This window comes from Aspergillus aculeatus, assembly GCF_001890905.1.
Source record: "Aspergillus aculeatus ATCC 16872 unplaced genomic scaffold ASPACscaffold_13, whole genome shotgun sequence".
NCBI lineage: Eukaryota > Fungi > Ascomycota > Eurotiomycetes > Eurotiales > Aspergillaceae > Aspergillus > Aspergillus aculeatus.
The window spans coordinates 1,167,405-1,186,668 of record NW_017962988.1 but is presented as its reverse complement, the minus strand read 5'-3'; the positions used below and the strand labels follow the sequence as shown (position 1 = coordinate 1,186,668).

Sequence of the window (19,264 nt, the reverse complement as noted above, 5' to 3'; positions counted from 1 at the left end):
ACTTCCTAAATTTTGTCTCCAGTCTGTCTCAGCATCATGCGACCGCCAGCCACACCGCGTCAGCACGGCTGACCAATCCGTCTGATTTATCAGCAATCTGCCAAATTTAATCTAATCTGATCAGCTATATAACCCTAACCAGCATCACAAACGACTGACTTGAATCATCACCCCCCTCCTCACCTCCTAATCATTACCCCCCGAAAATGGTTCAATACCTCCTGACCGGCGTAACCGGCGGCCTGGGCGCCCACGTGCTCGAGTACTTCCGCGCGCACATCGAGCCCTCGACCTACGCCGTCGCCTCCTCCAACCCCGCAAAAGCTGACGAATTCACGCGCCAGGGCCTCGCCTTCCGTGTTGTCAACTACGACGACCCGAGCACGCTGGACGCCGCGTTCCAGGAAGTGGAGAATCTGTTCTTCGTCAGCTCGAACACCTTCGACAACGAGCGGCGCCGTGGACAGCATCAGGAAGTGGTGGACGCCGCGAAGCGGGCGGGGGTGAAGCATGTACGTTACGTTCCCCTTCCTTTCCACTTGGCCTTCTCTTGGGGAGATACAAACCCCCCTACCCCCCGCTCCCCAACCCACACGAGGCACTAACAGCAGAAATAGATATGGTACACCTCCCTCGCCTTCGGCGGCCACACCTCGACCTCGCAGGTCGCCGTCCAGCAAGCGCATTACATGACCGAGGAGATGCTTCGCGTGTACGCACCCCACTCTTGCCCACCCTTTCTACCAGCATGAACCCACCCTAACAAAACCCAGCTCCGGAATCCCCTATACCTCCATCCGCGAAGGCCTATACGCCGAAGCCTTCCCCCTCTTCTTCAACTGGTACCCCACCACGCAAACCATCGTGCTGCCCCGGCCCACCACGACCACAACACCATCCCCCACAGACCCAGCAGAACTAGCCCACACCCAACGGATCACCTTCACCTCGCGCCACGAGCTCGGCCACGCCACCGCGCGCCTCCTCCTGCGGGGCGGGGCCGCTTACCGCGACCAGATCGTCGTGCTCAGCGCGCGGGAGACACTGTCGTTCCAGCAGATTGTGGATCTGATCAACCAGCACCACTCCCAGGGCAGTAAGGAAGTGGGGGTGGAGTTTGTGCCGGCAGCCGAATACGTCGCCCGGAATGCGGCGGATGATGAGGGGGGCAAGGCGGCGGGGTTCTTTGAGGCGATGGTCTCGTGGCATGAGGGGATTGCGAAGGGGGAGGCGGTGGTCGATGGGGATGGGTTGATGGCGGAGGTGTTGGGGCGGGAGCCGACGCGGGCGTCGGTGAGGATTGAGGAGTTGTTAAGGGGTGCCCGGGGGCAGGGGGGGTATGTTTGGCATCAGAATTATGCGTAGTTGTTTTTTCCTACTCTGTTCTGGTCATAGGGTTGGATGCGGAGGGGATGGGGGGGGGTGTATCTAGGTGGTGAGGCTGTGATTAGACAACATGTCTATTGCGCAGGTGTCTGTTTAAGTAATGTACTCTACATGCAGATAAAAACACCGATTCTCGAAGAAACTATACAAATGACCCAGACTTTTGCCCAACCCAACCCAACCCAACCCAACCCAGACATAATACAACCCATGCAATCCATGATAACCCACATAGTTACAAACACACAACACAAAAATCAAGCCCTCGACCCCTCCCCAAGAACCTCCTCCTCCCCCCACTGCCCACTCTGCGTCCTCCCCCTCCGCATCCTCTCCCTCCTTACATCATGCTGCGGAAACCCCGTATGCCGCGTCTCATTCATCGTGACCACCCTCTCCCCTCCCCCTTCCCCCTCAACATCTTCATCCTGCTCCTTCTTCTCAAATTCCACCTCCTCGTCCGCCCCAAACGTCGACTCGCGCATAAACGGACTCCGTCTCCGGATCTCCGGCCCCTTGAGGATCAACACCACCGGCACCACCGACAACGCCAACCCAATGAACCCCAACAACGAGCCCGCCCAGCCGAACCCCAGGGTATCAAACAACTCATAACTCGCCAACGGCAAGAACGCGCCAAAGGTATTGCGCCCCAAACTCGCCGCACTCAGCGCCGACGCCGCATACTTCTCGTACGCATCCGTCAGGTAATTCACCACGGCCATATAAATCGAATAGATCCCCAGGCCCGCCGCCGCGATGCCGCACGTGGGCACGATCCAATGCACGAAGGGGAAACTGGCCCACCCGTACCAGAACAACCCGCCCGCGAACAGCAGACTCCCAATCACGGAGGTATACAGCCGGGCTTCCGGGATGGGGCGGCCAGGGACCTCCTTGTTGCGCTTCGCCGACTGGAGATACAACATGTCCTGGAGCGGGTTGATGGCGGTGCCGATCACGGCGCCCACCGAGATGGCCAGCTGGATGAGGCCCGTCGCCAGCGTGCCCCACCCGTAGTTGGTGGAGTAGGTCTGCACCACCGAGCTGAAGAACAGGTACAAAATGCCCCAGGCGAAGCTGATCCACAAGGTGAAGAAGATGACGACGGGCTCGGTGAGCAGCATGCGCGTCGGCCGCTCGAAGGAGATCTGCAGCAGTCGCCACACGCTCGTGTTGTCCAGTTCCGCCTCCGCGTAGATCGGGCGCCCCGTCTCCTTGCGGAGCTTTTTGGCCCGCCGTTTGAGGATCACGTCTGCGCGGGTCTCGTGGAGGATGAACCAGAAGATCGGGAGGAGGCCGGTGAGGTAGATGATTTGGATGTAGAAGATCCTGGTTCCGTTCCTGGATCAGTGACGTTTCAACCCCGGAAAGGTTATGCAAAAAGAAGAAGGAAGCTCACCACCGCCAGGGATCATCCTTGTGGATCTGCACAATCGCCGACCCGATGAACGGCCCCAGCGCAATGCCGATGACACTGGTCAGCCCGAACAGCGACATGGGCAGACTGCGCGCCCGGTCCCCGTACCAGACGTCGCTGATACTGCCGCCCACGATGTTGATCGAGACCGAGGAGGCCCCGCCCCCGAAGAACCGCGTCACCACCAGCGTCGCGAAGTTCTGCGCGAACGCCGACGGGAACAGCGAGATGATCAGGATGATGTACGCCACGAAGTAGCCGGGCATCCGGCCGGAGGACTCGGTCAGCGGCACGAAGATCAGCGGCCAGAACGCGGCCCCCATGTTCCACGAGCACGTCGCCCAGTACAGGTTGGGGAACGGGGTGTTCTGCACGTGGAAGCGCGACTCCATGTAGTCGTTGCCGGAGCCGTAGGAGCCGGCGGGGATACCAGTCAGGATGGAGCTGCGCAGGAGATCGTATTAGAAAGGGGTTTGGCTGGGAGGGGGGGTCCAGGAAGGGGGGCTTACATGAAGCACACCGTGACCGTCAAAACCCATTTATACGCGGGACTCCAATTGAACCTATCCGCACCCTGTCAGTCCGTCACTTGTTCCTTCGCCTATCCTGCATCCGTAAAAGCTAAACATACGGATTATCCGGATCATCCTTGCCATTCCAGGTGTGAATCTCCAGATCCTCCTTGTCGCGCAACTCATTGCGACTGACCACCCCGACATGGCGATCACGATGGAAGAACGATCGCACCCTGTGCCTTTGATCAGCCCCCAATTGCCCAGAGAATCCCCACACATTGACGAAAGTCCATGACTTACCGCCCGAAAAACGAGTCATCGAAATCATTGGTATACGCCGTACTGGCCCGCCGCATGGACGGGCGTCTATCCTCAGGAACAGCACTAGCAGCACTCATGGTGTGAGGCAGCAGCAGCAGCAGCAGCAGCAGCAACAGCAAAGGCTAAATTCTGCACGCAGCAGCAGAAATTTCTTCCTTTGTCCCTCCCCATTTTGTTATATACTTCCCACCCTTCCCACAAATCGGACCCTGGTTCGGCAGCCCGGTGAAGGTCGGATCTCAAGGGATCGTTGTCGTCATGAAGCTGCATTCGGGCCGAGTGGAGAAAGCCGACCAATGCCGATAGGGAAGGGAGGGCTTGTGGGCATTGATTATGAAATCCAACACATGACAGAACAAAAACCAGTGACAAATTTCACCCAAAAGAAAAGAAGTGAAAAAAAGTCTCGAATTGATTTTTTTGTGGACTGGGTTGGGTGGAAGTGGAAGTGGAAGTGGAGTTGGAACCAGAAGTGCAATTCAGCCGGTTTGAGGGTTTTCAGGGTTTAGTTGGGCGATGACATCATGGGAGGAGGGAAAGGCAGGAATCCATGACTTCATCCCCCGCTTTTCCCGCCAGGTTTGACCCTAAGCTGTTGCTTCTCCCCCTCTTTTCTGTTTCGCTCTCTCGCTCTAGAACAGACACTAGGCTGGACTCTGTGACATCGTATATGCAATATGCAGGTAAGCATGTAAGAGAAAAAAAAAAAGAAAAAAAGTACGACGTACCATACGAGGGAGGGAGAGAGCTACGTACACGTACGTACCTCTGCAGGGATTCATGCCCCTCCATTGCCCCTCCAACCCCTCACCCCTTCTCTCGTATTTATATCCCCTCCTTTTCCCCTGTTGCTCTTTTCCCAGAATCATTCAATCCAACTCTTCCAAACTCAATTCCATCCATCCATCCATCCAAACTCTCGCTCTCTCTTTCTTACCTACATCAACCAAACCAACACCACCAAAATGCCCATCCCCGTCCCCAGCGCCAACAGCCTCCAGGACCTCTTCAGCCTCAAGGGCAAGGTCGTGATCATCACGGGCGCCTCCGGCCCGCGTGGCATGGGCATTGAGGCCGCGCGCGGCTGCGCCGAGATGGGCGCCGACGTCGCCATCACCTACGCCTCGCGCCCGGAGGGCGGCGAGAAGAACGCCGCCGAACTCTCCAAGACCTACGGCGTCAAGGCCAAGGCCTACAAGTGCGACGTCGGCAACTTCGACAGCGTGCAGAAGCTCGTCGACGACGTGATCAAGGAGTTCGGCAAGGTCGACGCCTTCATCGCCAACGCCGGTCGCACCGCCAACAGCGGCATCCTCGACGGCTCCGTCCAGGACTGGGAGGAGGTCATCCAGACCGACCTCAACGGCACCTTCCACTGCGCCAAGGCGATTGGCCCCCACTTCAAGAAGCAGGGCAAGGGCAGCTTCGTGATTACGTCGAGCATGTCCGGCCACATCGCCAACTTCCCCCAGGAGCAGACCTCCTACAACGTCGCCAAGGCCGGCTGCATCCACATGGCCAAGTCGCTGGCCAACGAGTGGCGCGACTTCGCCCGCGTCAACAGCATCTCTCCCGGCTACATCGATACCGGGCTCTCCGACTTCGTCGACAAGAAGGTCCAGGATCTGTGGATGTCCATGATCCCCATGGGTCGCAACGGTGATGCCAAGGAGTTGAAGGGTGCCTATGTCTACCTCGTCAGCGATGCTAGCTCGTACACGACTGGTGCTGATTTGTTGATCGACGGTGGTTACTGCGTGCGGTAAATGTATCCCTGGAGGATATAATAGAGATACCTACCTAGCTTTTTTGATGAGTTTATAATGATAATGTCAGGAACGTTTCATGATACTTTTGTTTTTGTTTTTGTTCTTGCAAGTAGAGATCGAACTTGGGGGTGAATGGAGGTACTCCTGTACTCCTCAGACCCCGGCCAGTCACTGGGGGCCAGTGCTCACAGGGATGAGATAGATAGATTGTAGACATATCATTGGCGACTTCGGCTTCAGGGTGTTGTTTCCGGTCTTTTCCGCCCGTGCTCCACTTTGACTTTGGTGCGACAATCCTCAGTTAAAGTTATCGTTCATCCTTCGAGTTCGTATCGAAGAACGCCTCTTTTCGGGTCGTTCGGTATATTGAACCAATTATGCATGGCCAAGTCACTATCCTCGGGCTATAGGTAGATACATCACGAACAGCTCGCGTAGACAGGTACGTCAATATTCTCCAGCTGAAACGCCTCGTCACATTTTTCCTTTACCATTACCAGTCTCCCCCCCGGATTCCGTCTCGGTCTCATCGACCACATCCGCCACGTGCAGCATGCGCGGCAAAGTGCGCGCCAGGCGCGGTGGGTCCAGCACACTCTTCGACTGCATGAAAATCTCGTCGATCTCTTCCAGCGACCGCCCGTTGGTCTCCGGGAAGAAGAAATACACCGTCGGCACGATCGCCGCGTTCAGCACGGCAAAGATGATGTAGTACCGCCACGAGATGGTGTCGAAGCCCACTGGTGTCACCTCGGCTAATAAGAAATTGAAGGTCCACACCGCCGCCGTTGACACCGCGCTGATAGCGGCCCGCAGCTGCAGCGGCGCCACCTCCGTCGCGTACAAGAACGTGAGGCCGGAGTAGCCCACGGTGAAGATGAACTCGAAAACAAACAGGAAGATCACGGCTACAACCAGCGCCGCCGTGTTGTCCGGCAGTGACGTCGTGCCCGCCAGGATCGCCATCGATACCGACATCCCCGCCGCGCTCCACAGCATCAGCACGCGGCGGCCCAGCCGGTCGATTGTGAAGAAGGCCAGGAAACCCCCCAGCGGCTGCGTCAGACACATGGCGGCGGCTAGGACACGTGACTGTAGCGCGTCTAGCCCTAGATATTGCTCAAAGATGGTCGTGGCGTAAAAGGTTATGAGGTTGATCCCACACATCTGTTGGAACATCTGGCCTGCAGCCGCCAGAACCGCGCGGTGGAACAAGCGCTGTTCCCCCATGCTCAGGAGATCCTTCCAGGAGCCGGAACCCGTTAGCGCCAGCGACCGTTCGATATCGCGCACGGCCAGCGTGATCGCGGCATCCTCGGGGTCGGCGTCTGCTAGCGCGGCCAGGATCTCGCTAGCTTCCTCGGGGCGGCCACGCTTGAGCAGCCACCGGGGCGACTCGGGCATCACCATCACAAACGCCATGACCATCAACGACAACACCACCTGGAGAGCCAGCGGGAACCGCCAGGACACCGAGCTCCCCGTCACGAAGTAGAAGCCAAAGTCGATCCACAGCGAGATGGTGATTCCCGCGCCGATGAAGATACCATCCGTTACCACGTGGGCGCCTCGTTTGCTGGGTCGGGAGATTTCAGCCTGCCACACCGGGACCGTGGCAACATAGCCGCCAGTGCCCAGTCCCAACACCAGGCGAGCGACGATGAACTGGGCCAAGCCAAAAGAAGTCGCCATGAGAATAGCCCCGATCATGGACACGGCGGATGCGAGGAAGATGACCCGCCGGCGGCCCAGGAGGTCGCCCAGGTAGATGCATGACAGTGAGCCGAAAATACCACCGACGGTGTAGAGGGCGACGACCGTGCCTGTCGACGGTTAGATTCCATTTTGAATGCGGCGGAGAATTGGACGAGGAAAATTACCCTGGATAGTCGAATTATAGTTCTGCTGCGCGCCCGTCGTGGTGAGCGTGTTCATCTGCGGAAAGGTTTTGACGAACGACTCGAGGGTGAGCAAGCCGCCTGTGACGGCCTGGTTATAGCCATAGCACACGAATGCCGGACAGACAACGAGCCACATGACGGCACGTTCCAATTGCGAGCCTCGCAGGCCAAAGTAGGGCGACATGCTGGCACGTTGTATGGATGGGACCCGAAACAGCGAGAGAGCATCTGAAGGAGAATTATGTGTGACGATCACAACAATCGGCCAGGATCCTGTCCGGCACCTCACAATGACTGTCAAACCGACTAAAACTAAGCCATTGGGAACCCTTTTTTGTATAGATCCAGCTTCATCACTTTATAGAAAACCCTCCGATGTTCGCTGGTGGATGGCCGGTCATCGCCGGTGGCCGTGGCAAGGCCCGCCGCATTGACCAGGTTTCCCCAGATTTCAGTTTCCTTGGAAAAGGCACGGCGTGAGTCGCCAGTACGGAAGAGGCATGGACGCGAAAGAATGTAAGCGAGGCCCCGGGGCGACGCCTCCCTCTTTTCCCCACTGGATACTACAGGCGATCGTCGATGGGAGTCCCCACTAGCCGGGATGGCTTCCATCGGACCCGGCCGATGGGGGGGCAATGGACCTCGGGCCAGGGCCAACCCAGCCAGCAACGAGGAGGTGTGTGCAACTGCGATGTTACCTCACTCTCTCATTTGACCTTTCAGGCCGGTATGGGAGGGGGTTGAGGGGTTTCTTCAACGTTTGTTTGGGTGGGATGTATTTCCATCCCTGGCCAGGGTAAAGTCACATGTGGCAGAAGATCAGCCATCATGAGAAGTAAACACGAGAGTTCCCCTCGTGGCGGCAGCGCGTTGGCTTCGCTTATGAGGCGGATTTCGAATGGATGTTCTTGTCATGTCATCGCGGTCAAGGGGAGACAAGACTTCCTGTGTGGTCGAAATGGCGGGCGGGCAGTTTCGTTGAGACTATCGACCTTGGTCAGCGATTCTTGTAACCGGGACATTAATGGGCAGGATAGATAAGATATAAGATAATGAGAGAAGCATTGACAAAGGGAATATCACCTCTTCACTGGGGACTCGGCAATTATCTATCAGGTTAACTGCGTGGTGGGACCCCATTTGTCGTGAGTATGACACATCGTGGTGACTGTAGCGATCCAGCCTGGGCCGGAAGTCCGGGACATTCGCAGTGCAGATCGGCTGGAGCGCTGTGGACTTGGGCTTTTCTCCGTGATTGGCGGACGCTGTATAGCCTGCGCAGCAGATGTAGTGTATGTTTGACTATTTATGGCCGCTGCTCGTAGTTTTCAGTTTGGACATAGTTTGTCAGATGAGGATGGAAGGGTGTCAAAGAAGCTTGGAAAAGCCGGGGAGAAGGGCCCGGGGAGGGATTGCAACTACATTAAAATCATGTGACCGCGCAAGTAGCACCAGTAGTGACGATTCCAATGACGCCCAGTGAAGACTTTCTGTACACTGTACTAGGGATCACCATGCTCGGACTCGGCCAGTCCAATCTTACGGGGTGCGAATGACGATCCGCCAGTATATATTTGCTCCCCATGCCCTCCGCAAGGCATGATGTCACAAAATGATGACACAGCATAACATGGATATAAATCTCACTGTTGGAAGCTCATTTTGCCTGCAATATAGAATCTCGATAGACTACTCTTCAGCCAACGACTCTCGACCCTAGGTACAGTACACATATACTGGTGTGCTGCTCACAGCTCACTGTGAACCATTGACTACGATGGCTCAATAACACAATACAATATATGGGCAGCAGGAAAGGCACAATACATCAACTGGGTCCCATAGCTCAGTTGGTTAGAGCGTAACGCTAATAACGTTAAAGTCGAGGGTTCGAGCCCCTCTGGGACCATCTCTTTTTGCATCTTTCATGCGCACCCTCTTCTTTCACTGTTGGACAGGAAAATCTGAAAATCCGAGTATCTTATAATCACATGTAATGCCGATGCCGACTGCGGCGGAGAATTAATTGCGGAGCTTGTCCTTTATCCTTTACACTTCCAATAGGGCCCGACCATGGTGACCGATATTTAGATTCCGGTTTGAACAGCGGCTTCTAAACCGGCTACTTGCACCCGGAGAAAATATTCGAGATTCCTGAGCAGCATTTGCATGATTACATCCTAGGGTATGGAATGGGAGATGCACTGGGGGATGTCTGTGGGCATTGTAGCGGGGTTGCCCTTCGTCCATCCTCAATGCCACGGTGGACATTCAAGACCGTTTGAGGAAACTGTACAGAAGCAGTCTAGAAATTGCACCGAAGACAATTGTCAACAACGTAAATCCAACAACAGATGTGCACATCCATATATCAAATCAAATCACTTCACCTTAGTCTTGCTAACCACCCTCCCATCCGCAACCCTAACAGTTACCTCCACCTTGCCCTTGACCGGATCGACTGCCTCTAACCGCACCACCGAACCCTCATCATCCCCGCCGCCATCAACCACTCCAATCTGAGCCATCACCGCGCCAACAAATTGGCGATCCTCCTCTTCCTCCAAAAAGTGGGTATCCGGCCTCCAGATTCCGTCCGTATACCGTTCTGCCAACTCCTCGATCTGTTCCTCCTTCCAACCGACCGGATATCTCGCCAACTCGTACAGTAGTTCCCACCGCTCCCGATGCGGCTGCGTGACCGGGGTATATCCATATGTATAGATGGAGATCCAATCCCACCATCGTTGCTGTTGAATATACGTGCCATCAATTGCAGCACCAGCACCATCAGCATGACTACCCGACATCTCTAACTCACAAGCCCGCTTTGCACCTTCCTCGCGCAGGCAGCGCAGCACCTCCGGAAAAGCATGGTATGCTTCTGCAGCTCGAGAAGGTGGACCCTGCCCGTCGTCATAGACGACCTGGTCGTCTACAGCGGCCCGCTGTGCTGGACCCGGTTTGTACATGGCCAGTTTCTCCAGATGGGCCCGGCGACTGAGCTCGGCGGAGTGCAGGGCATGATCGAGGACAGTAAAGCCACGAGGCTTGCTTGGATCAAGGTCATTCAGGCGCGACCGCAAGCCCAAAGAAAGAAGCAGCGTGGTCGTTCGGACCTTGCCGCGGATCACGGCGGCTACGAGACTATGTATTGCCCCCTGGTTGGGGAGGAAGAGTTTCTGGTAAGTCTCGTGAATGTCCCCGGTGCCTTTCGTCTTACTCTCTGTGGCGGATCTGCCAGAACAGATGTATTCCAGGACAGCAGTGATCAGGTCGTAAGTGTCTTTATCGTGAAGAATCGCATTATTGGCGATGGCGAAAAAGATATCTTTACCTTGATCCGTAAAAAGCGTTGGTGAGGCACCTTTGTGTAACAGGAAGAGACCACGCCTAGCTGGGTCGTCTTTGGTCTCGAACGCGATCGACAAAGGAGTGGCGTCCCGGCGGGTCTGCGCGTTGAGGTCTGCTGGAGGATCGTGCTCAAGCAGGATCTCGCACGCCTGTTCAAATTCGTCCTCGGGGTGATATGTTGTCGACAGGGAATGCAGGGGCGTGTCGTTTTCAAATTTGTTCCGGATGTCTAGATCAGGCATGGCAGTGACAATCCGGCGGAGGGTAGGAGTGTATGAGCGTGGATAGTCTAGTCGGGGACCCACGATCGACGCCCACGAGTGAAGTACTACGTCTTCCTGTCAGTTCATGCGACAAGCGACAAAGGAGCTGCCCCGGGACATACCAGTGTCTCCAGCCGACAAGATTGATTGCTGAAGGTCTGCACCCGCATCGAGCAGGGCAATGACTACGCCACCGTTCCAGACACCCAGATCGACAGCAGCAGCAATGGGGGTGAGCGGTGGATATCCCGTGTCCTTAGCATTTACATCTGCCCCAGCATCTAACAGCAGACGAGTTAGCTTGCTCGTATGATCGAGACATGTCTCCCAGTTGCCGTGCCGGATCCATGCGTGCCAGTGGTGGGGGAGGTATCCATGTCGCTCAGGGAAGTATTTTGTCATGCTGTGAAGCGTGTTTCTCCCCATCGAGTCGTTGAGCTTTCCATCAGCTCCACGGGTTACGAGAGTCTGAGCAACTTCGACATCCCCAAACCACGCCGCAAGTGCAAGGGGCGTGGTTGCGCTGTCACAGCCATAAAATTTGGCATTTACATTAGCACCTAGGTCGATGAGAGCATTCATCGCTGCTAGGTTGCGAAAAGTCGCAGCCCAATGCAGGGGTGTCCCATGAGGTAGTTCAAATGGGCTTCGTAGCGTCAGCAATGGCTAGAATAGTACAAGGCTTATGGGATCTCACTAATGCACGATCTGGATTCGTTTGGGGAATCCTCCACTATTCTCGCCCACAACAGGTATGATAACAGCGTTGACATCAGCACCTGCTGCAATTAGCTGTTTTGCAGTCAAGTGGATGGCTTCGTCCGGCAACATAAAGAGCCAATGCAACGGAGATAATCCAACCGGCGTTGTGTGGGACGCATCTGCCTTTATTTGGAGCAGGTACTGGATCACGCTTGCATGACCAGCCTGACATGCTTTGTAAAGTGGAGTCTCCCCACTGTCGTTCGACACATTAACAGCTATGTCCGTTTCCTCGAAGAGTGCTCGAATTGTTCCAAGATCTCCCAGAGCAGCAGCGGCGTGGAGAATGGTATTCCCATTTTGATCAACTATGAACCCATGTTCCAGCTTCCATTTGACAGCCTTCTGGGGACTGCGTGCGGCATCTACCACAGCCTGTTTCCCCAGGAAAGGATCTGCACAAAATCCGCCATTGCGACGAAACGTGCTCTTTGCCTGTTCCCTCTTCTCAGTTGCAAGAGCGGATGGAGGAGCGAAGAGATAGCCTTCCGCAACGGCCTGGAAAGTCCATTCTTCCAACACTTTCGCGTCGAACTCGGACGATAGATCATGAGCAGCCATGATTTGAGCATAGACGGCTCTTGCTGGAGAGTGGCTACCCTTTGCGGCGTCAGTCACGTACAATAGAAGACGGTCAAGATATGACGGCTTGGCCCCTGTCACGGTCTGCGCCATTCCTAGTAAAACATCGCCCGGGGTATCTGCCGATGCACCCTGCTTCGCCGCCATGTATTGTGCTTCCAGCTCAGACAGAACGGACGGATCCAGTCGGTACCAGAACAATGGTCCTTTGTTGTACATTGGGTCCAGTGTGCCAACATACGGAGCAGACTCATTGCCGATTTTGGCAAGGGATAACCTATGGACTTAAGAATCTTTCTTCCAAGGAGATATCAGTGATACACATACCAAGAAGCATACGCAGGTGTATCCGCCTTCAATAGCTGAGAAGTTGGTAGCGGTCGGTTTCTGGGATCTTCCGCGAGAAGCTTGAGCAGCGCCTTACGAAGCTCCATACGCAAAGCGGACGGAATGTCTTCACGCTCATACAGCATCTCAGAGATCTCCTCGCTTGCATTTTCGGGGTTTTCGTCAAGATCTACCGGCTCTCCTCGATTGACAAACATGGATAGCACCGTCAGGCCGAAGCTGTATGCATCGAATCGAAACATCAGATCTGGCTTGAAAGGACAGAAGCGTGCTAAATCATCGTTGGCCACCTCGGGAGCCAGCCACGCGGGCGTTCCACGATAATCACTCATAGTAAGCCGAGCGTCAGGGGCCTCCAGATCGATGCAGACCCCAAAATCACTTAATTTAGCTCTAAATGGCACTTTCCCGCTCTCCATGCCAAATACAAGCACGTTATCTGGCTTAAGATCTCCATGCACTATACGCAGATGATGCAATGCCTCTATTCCATTCGCGATATCCAAGCTTAGTTGATACTTGACTTCGGACGAGCAGTCATTGCCAGCTGCGAGGAAGTCCGTTAAAGGCATCAATGCGGCTTCCACGAAAAGGACCGGAACCGGCATATCAGCGAACGGATAGTCATAGCCCCACGCGATCAGCCGAACAATATTGGGGTGACGCCGCAGGGACGGATTGCAGAGAGCGAGTAGTTCTAGCCCAAGTGTGCGCAACTGAAGACGATAGTCTGGGGTATCGGCGAATCGTTGAGCGGCTTTTCGTGAGAGAGGCACGTTCACCCGCTTGATCACCAGCCCCTCATTTCCGGTATACCCTTCATGCGACTTTTCCTTGAAGACAGTAAATTGAGAGCCAGCGCCGATCTTCGTCGCTCGCGTCGCCAGGTTAAGGGCCTTCAACAGTCGCGGTCCATGGATTCCAGTCTGAGACAATATGCCCGCAAACTGAGATACTGTACTTAGAATAGCGGACTCTCCATTCCGAGTTGCAGTAATCGCCGCTTCCAAAAGGTCACTAGAATGGGCCGACGACAGGCTCAGGCTATCTAGATCCAGGTCCAAATCCACCACATCATAGCTATCGGCAGTGCCGGAAGCCCAGTCTCTCAATGAGGGGGAAAGGTCTCCATTATCCAGAGAGGAGAGAAGATCGAAAGATTCATCGTCCGACATGGTTGTGTATGCAAATGTCAGGGATGGTGCTTTTTGACGCACAATACGGGGGAAGTAAATATATGTTCTTCACTACCGGCCTATAAACGAACCGGTGGCGGCGCTATGGATCTAGAGCCATATTACCCCTCACTATGCTTATTAGCCGGCATAATTTCAGCCGCGTCTGACACCTATGACATCTTGTCAGCCCCCAACGCCCTCCCCTCTGTGCTGTCTGTGCTCTTTTCATTCATCCATCCATCATTCGGTCTCAATCAATTGCAACGACGGAGCGATCGCATTCAAAATGGATGTTTATGGCACAGCGGTAACGGCCATCACGCAGGCCTACCAGGTAACCGTTTTTATCCAAGGCGTTATCTCCGACATCAAGTCCTTCGATGAGGACCGAGCAGAACTCCGCCTGAAGTTGAACGTGCAGCTCTCGACCCTGCTCTTTTTCCGTCGCATTTTTGTTCATCCTGATCATGGCTTACTCCTGCCGGGCAAACTCGACCCTTTCATTGCACAGACCATCGAGGGCCTGCTTGTTCAAATGCGCAAGACATTGACTGAGTATGAGCTTGTGGCTGTCAAGTATGGCCTTGTGATGGGCGATGACGAGGATGAAGGATTAGAAAAACCCGAGCAGGTCAAGGAATCACTCCTGCATCGCATCAAGATCAAAGCCACGTCCCTGAAGTTGAAGGGCTACGATTGGTCGTTGTTCGACAAGAAACGGCTGCACAAGATACTTGAAGCCTACACCAACTGGTCAGCCGACTTGCGCAATTTGATGCAGCATCTGTCCCAGGACACGCTATCCAGGGTAGTGGATGAGAACGATCAGGGCCTGAAGGCGACCGGGCTGGAGCCCGTGATCAAGCGGCGAAAATTGGTCGAAGCGCATGCCCCGGCCGACTTTCAGAGCCTGAAAGGCCAGGTCAGTGAGGAAGGTAATGTGTCGGGCGGCTATCAGTTGGGACGCTGGACGCCATCCGGCTCGACATCCGGCACGACGGTGGTTATAGAATTTCATGAGTATGAAGGCATGTTGAAAGGTGGTGATCTGGAGCCCGATGAGATCGAAGAGTTGAAGGAGCCCATTCGCAATCTAGCTTGGCTTCTGAAAAACAGCACCTTCAACAGCCACAAGTCCTCCGAGGCTGAACCAGGGTTGGAGCCACCTCAGATTTATGCGATGGAGTGTCTAGGGTTCATCGACCAGCCGGAAGAGGAGCGCAACGTCTTCCTCTATAAGCTTCCAACGTCCGACGAGGTGGATCAGCATCAAGACACAGCAGTGACATCAAAACTCACCACCCTCCATAGCTTTATCAACGCTGTAGACCGGGAGAACAAACGACCACTGAAACGGCCATCCTTGAATGATAGGTTCAGCATGGCGCATTGCCTCGCAGTGACCCTGCTGAATGTCCATGCCTCGAAGTGGGTTCACAAGAATGTCTGGAGCAAAGGAATCCTCTTGTTTTTGCAGACTCCAGCAGGCGTCCGCGCCTCGGGTCTTCAGGCGCATCGACTGTCAAACACCCCAAAGTCTCAAGACCGAATTCTCGCTTACCTGAGTGACTGGGGCTACGCACGGTCCGAGCAACAGGGCACGGACATGCGTGGGGACTTCGAACCCGAAGCGAACCTCTACCGTCATCCTGAACGGCAGGGAAAGCCCACCCGACAATTTCAACGGCGCCATGACATTTACGCCTTGGGTGTAGTGCTGTTAGAGATCGGTCTTTGGGTGACATTGTCTCGATTGATGGAGCCCAAAATCCGCGAGGCAGAAAAGACCGGACGACTACCAAGGCCTAAAAAGGTCGCCTCGGATTTGACTGCGCTAGCCCAGCAGAATCTGCCAAAGGAGATGGGCGACGGTTATGCCCAGGCCACGATAGATTGTCTGGCAGGAAATTTCCGCGACGGAGATGCAGAACTTGCCTTGGATTTTCAAGAGAAGGTGGTGAATGTGCTGGCTCAGGGAATAAATCTGTAAATCGTTCGTTGTGAAAGAATGTTGAGTTGATCTCGCTTGAAATGCCTCTCTGCTACCCATTTCTCTTTTCTAGTTTAGCCTTGACCTTCTGTTCGTAATGATCCTTCCATCGCGCGAGAGCGGCTGCTCGCTGACCATCCGAGGCCAACTGGAGTTCTGCGATGCCCTGGGCAATGCGTGATTTCACTACACAACATCGTCGATTCTTCCCATAGGAATTGGCAATGCTGCGGTGAACCCCACTTAGAGGGTAACCCAGCAAGCCCCATAGACCTGTACGTAACATCAGTCTGGCGCACGTCAGACCAGGGAAGCCATTTGAAGCCTACCTGCTTGAGGTTTGATCAACAATCCTCCAATTCCCTTGCCAACCCCGGATGCTAGACCGGAAGCGCCATGGCTATCCCATCCTTGATGAGGTTGAGTCACGACACCAGTGATCCCATCGTACCAGCTGTACACGAACTCCTGTGACACGTTAGCCATGTGTGGCAAAGAGATACGTCATACGCGAATCTGACCTGGCCAGCTGCGACAAATCCTGACTTGACTCCCGTGGCTATGGGTGCCTCTCTCACAGTTTGGTCGTGATAGAATCGAGGAGCATTGTGGAACGTATGGCACAATAAGAATGTAACGCTCATTGGGATCTCAATGATCCAGTCCAACAATTGACGTCCAGTGTAGCCAGAATTGATGAGTACATTACTCACAGACGCCGTGCCACGGTTCATGGTCGGCATGTCCAGAGAGCTCTGGCTCGAGGATGATTTCAGCGAATTACTCGAAGGAGCGATGGAGATGCCCGAGTCTGATCGTTGACGAGTCCCAGACTTATCTGCGAGAGGTGTCGAGCGCGATGGGGAGACAGGCGCTTGCGTCGCGCAATAGCTCGAGAGACTATACCTCTCGGCGAACCTGATGGAACGTGACCGTGCAAAGTTTTGCACTAATTGAATGGGCATCTCGACGAAGCCGGTGAAAAAGTTTGTGAGGGACCCAGCGAACATCTCAGCTCCGGGAAGACCTGGAACGCCCGGATCAAGGTTCGTATCGTAGGATTTAATTCGAAGCCTGTCAAAGATGAGTCTACAGAAAAACCATGGAAGTGCAAGAGAGCGTACAACTTGATGTTCTTTGGGTCTAACTGCTTCGAGTGGACAAGGACTGCAGCAGCGAATGCACTGAGAAAAATGCTTGTGTGCTGGACTCGCCATACAGCCGGACGATCAGGGCACAAAGCGCATCTCAACCTATTCAGGCTCAAGTGCTTATGAAAACTTTCCATTGCCGCTGCGGCACCTTGCTCGGCTTGAATCTTACAGCTCAAGACCTTGGCTTGTTCTTTGATCTCGGGTCCCATGCAGTGCCGAATTGCGCCCGCAAGCTTATCTGCCGTCAATACTTTGAAGGGGATTGGCGCAGGCCCCGCACCATTGGAGGCAACAAGCATTCCCCAGAAAGGCTGATCACCGAAGAATGGAACAATGACAGTGGGTCGGCCCAAGGCTAACCCGGTTGCTGTCGTTCCTGCACCACCATGATGGACAACGCATGACACTCGGGAGAACAGCCAGTCGTGCGGACAATTGCCTAGGAAGTACACATTCGGGTCATCAGCCTCATCAGCACCGATATTACCCCAACCTTTGGAGACTACTGCCCGCTGACCGGACATTCGGACGGCCTCGAGAATAGTCTGCGTGAGTGCTTCCGGGTCGTCGACAACAATTGATCCAAACCCAATGTAGATCGGCGGTGTTCCAGCTTCAAGAAATTCGACTAGATCTTGAGGCGGCTCATACTTGTCATCATGCGGCACAAAGGAGAACCCAGTCACATCGATATGGTCGAGCCAATCGTCAGGCTTCGGCAAGAGGGAAGGAGACCTGAAAAACACTCCGTTTAACTCGAGCTCCCAAACGAATAGATATCCTTCAATTGTACATACCAAAGATATGTGAAAGGTATCCTCAGCCGAGAAAGAAGGCTGGGCGCACGCATAGAATCCAGCCGCTCCAGTCCCAACTCATGCCGGCGAAATTCGTTGATCAAGTCACCCACGCCCTGCCATATCACTGTTTCCGCTATCATGTACGACATCAGCTTACCTACTGATGATTTGGAATTTGTCGAGCGAACTTTCGCCAGTGGATGTGAAAAGGCCTGCGTAGGCGACCATGGCATCCTGTGCTCTATGTAAGCATTTATCGACAAGACAACCACCACCACAGAACAACCCACGTAAACATCAAATGAAGAGGAATCCCCATCTTCTCCGCACAATGAATGTGTGCGAAGCTCGGGGGGTTGGCGATAATAGCATCTGCGACGAATGGCGGCGCACCCGTACACTCAGCCGGATTGAAAGGGTGAATGCCCTCCCCGGGTTCAAAACAGGATCGCCAGCAGCCACCGAGGATCTCTCGCACATCCTTCCGCCGTCGGCTGATATCGCCCTGCGTAATCGCTTCCACCTTGGGCACCAGGTTGGGGTTCTTGACCATAAACGACATAAGCTGCGCCGGGTCCCCGCCAATGTTGAAGAACTCCAAGTCATGAGCGCGCACAAAATCTCGGAATACTAGGTGCGTGGCTAATCGGACGCGATGACCGTGTCTCTGTAGTTCCTGTCCTAGCGCAATAAAAGGTTGCACATCCCCTCGAGACCCGACGACGTGTATGACCACATTCAACCGGAGCGGAAACCGCGTCATGCTGTCTTCTGGCATCCAGGGACGATGATGCTCAGCCTGGCGCCGGAGGACATCGAGGAAACCCGCAAGCCGGGGACAGTTCTCTTGTAGGTCGACGAGCAGGCGTCCATCATCTAAGAGCCATTCATAAAATTAGCGACCGTACCCGTGATTGATGTTCGAAATCGAGAGTGATACCTGTAACCGCACTCTCTGCTAGAAGGCCCGGAATGAGGGCCTTGAGTGCCTTCACCTCGCATAATTGAGGATTGATCGTCTCCGTCATGACTGAAAGATGCTGATCTGGGAGCCTGAGATGGGATGGGTTGAGTGTCTCATGTCCGGACAAACAAGGTCACCATGCTTGTCTAACAGTCCTCGCTTGACTTTGTTCTAGCATTGTTCAGACAGCAGATGTGCATGACAAATTGATTATTAGGATTCCTGGCTCCGTGGCGTCAGTCGTGTTCGATCTCGATCTGGGCCGATCTGGGAGTCTCGTGCGGTGGGCGAACCACGGTTCGTGCACTGTTTCCGACATGTTGATATATAATCATGTCCTCAGATCCCTGGTTGTTGACTGTCAGCACGGGGATCCCTGGTTGTCAACTTGTCAGCACGGGGCTCCCCCACACAACACCCACGCACGACGTCATCTTCTGTTCAAGCTGATGGGTCCTGGATGAGTTGAGATTCAGAAAGAGGCTTGGGTCAAGCTGTGAGTTCCGGGAAAATATGGCCAGGCGCAAGCGGTAAGAACAAAACGGGCGCCCGCGGGC

General features: G+C 54.5%; 7 protein-coding genes and 1 non-coding gene across 8 annotated transcripts; 4 read left to right on the top strand and 4 right to left on the bottom strand.

The window, feature by feature from the left end:
• Positions 1-206: 206 nt before the first annotated feature.
• ASPACDRAFT_53849 (putative NmrA-like family protein) lies at positions 207-1,365 on the top strand (the record flags this gene model as incomplete). Its single annotated transcript, XM_020202808.1, has 3 exons — positions 207-512; positions 618-712; positions 774-1,365. The coding sequence occupies 3 exons, from the start codon at positions 207-209 to the stop codon at positions 1,363-1,365; spliced, it is 993 nt and encodes a 330-aa protein (XP_020054115.1).
• A 100-nt stretch (positions 1,366-1,465) lies between these two features.
• Positions 1,466-4,088, bottom strand: ASPACDRAFT_123741 (putative MFS multidrug transporter). Its single transcript, XM_020196671.1, has 5 exons — positions 3,622-4,088; positions 3,438-3,554; positions 3,316-3,369; positions 2,789-3,250; positions 1,466-2,718 (listed from the first exon to the last, which is right to left on the bottom strand). Exons 1-5 carry the CDS (start codon positions 3,717-3,719, stop codon positions 1,644-1,646), a joined length of 1,806 nt encoding a protein of 601 aa, XP_020054114.1. The 5' UTR covers positions 3,720-4,088; the 3' UTR covers positions 1,466-1,643.
• A 250-nt stretch (positions 4,089-4,338) lies between these two features.
• ASPACDRAFT_123739 (SDR family oxidoreductase) lies at positions 4,339-5,479 on the top strand. The gene has a single exon (XM_020196670.1). The coding sequence runs from the start codon at positions 4,608-4,610 to the stop codon at positions 5,406-5,408; it is 801 nt and encodes a 266-aa protein (XP_020054113.1). The 5' UTR covers positions 4,339-4,607; the 3' UTR covers positions 5,409-5,479.
• A 406-nt stretch (positions 5,480-5,885) lies between these two features.
• Positions 5,886-7,779, bottom strand: ASPACDRAFT_1858499 (putative MFS sugar transporter; the record flags this gene model as incomplete). The annotated part of the gene is made up of 2 exons (XM_020197617.1): positions 7,292-7,779; positions 5,886-7,234 (listed from the first exon to the last, which is right to left on the bottom strand). The coding sequence occupies exons 1-2, from the start codon at positions 7,494-7,496 to the stop codon at positions 5,886-5,888; spliced, it is 1,554 nt and encodes a 517-aa protein (XP_020054112.1). The 5' UTR covers positions 7,497-7,779.
• Positions 7,780-9,147: 1,368 nt separating this feature from the next.
• On the top strand, positions 9,148-9,221 carry ASPACDRAFT_t247. Its single transcript has one exon. It is a non-coding gene; the product is annotated as a tRNA-Ile (tRNA).
• A 472-nt stretch (positions 9,222-9,693) lies between these two features.
• ASPACDRAFT_62739 (uncharacterized protein) lies at positions 9,694-13,796 on the bottom strand (the record flags this gene model as incomplete). Its single annotated transcript, XM_020203823.1, has 4 exons — positions 9,694-10,994; positions 11,052-11,575; positions 11,627-12,550; positions 12,601-13,796. 4 exons carry the CDS (start codon positions 13,794-13,796, stop codon positions 9,694-9,696), a joined length of 3,945 nt encoding a protein of 1,314 aa, XP_020054111.1.
• A 162-nt stretch (positions 13,797-13,958) lies between these two features.
• ASPACDRAFT_123737 (uncharacterized protein) lies at positions 13,959-15,991 on the top strand. Its single transcript, XM_020196669.1, has one exon. The coding sequence runs from the start codon at positions 14,086-14,088 to the stop codon at positions 15,787-15,789; it is 1,704 nt and encodes a 567-aa protein (XP_020054110.1). The 5' UTR covers positions 13,959-14,085; the 3' UTR covers positions 15,790-15,991.
• Positions 15,842-18,506, bottom strand: ASPACDRAFT_1882311 (uncharacterized protein; the record flags this gene model as incomplete). The annotated part of the gene is made up of 6 exons (XM_020198283.1): positions 15,842-16,062; positions 16,119-16,257; positions 16,341-16,863; positions 16,914-17,678; positions 17,741-17,977; positions 18,034-18,506. 6 exons carry the CDS (start codon positions 18,504-18,506, stop codon positions 15,842-15,844), a joined length of 2,358 nt encoding a protein of 785 aa, XP_020054109.1.
• Between the last annotated feature and the right edge of the window lie 758 nt (positions 18,507-19,264).

Coding starts and splice junctions, on each gene's coding strand:
- ASPACDRAFT_123741 (XM_020196671.1), bottom strand. CDS start 3,719: ATGAGTGCTGCTAGTGCTGTTCCTGAGGATAGACGCCCGTCCATGCGG. Junction 3,251..3,315: donor ACGGTCACGGTGTGCTTCAT/GTAAGCCCCCCT, acceptor TCTCCTGCGCAG/CTCCATCCTGACTGGTATCC. Junction 2,719..2,788: donor AAGGATGATCCCTGGCGGTG/GTGAGCTTCCTT, acceptor GAACGGAACCAG/GATCTTCTACATCCAAATCA.
- ASPACDRAFT_123739 (XM_020196670.1), top strand. CDS start 4,608: ATGCCCATCCCCGTCCCCAGCGCCAACAGCCTCCAGGACCTCTTCAGC.
- ASPACDRAFT_123737 (XM_020196669.1), top strand. CDS start 14,086: ATGGATGTTTATGGCACAGCGGTAACGGCCATCACGCAGGCCTACCAG.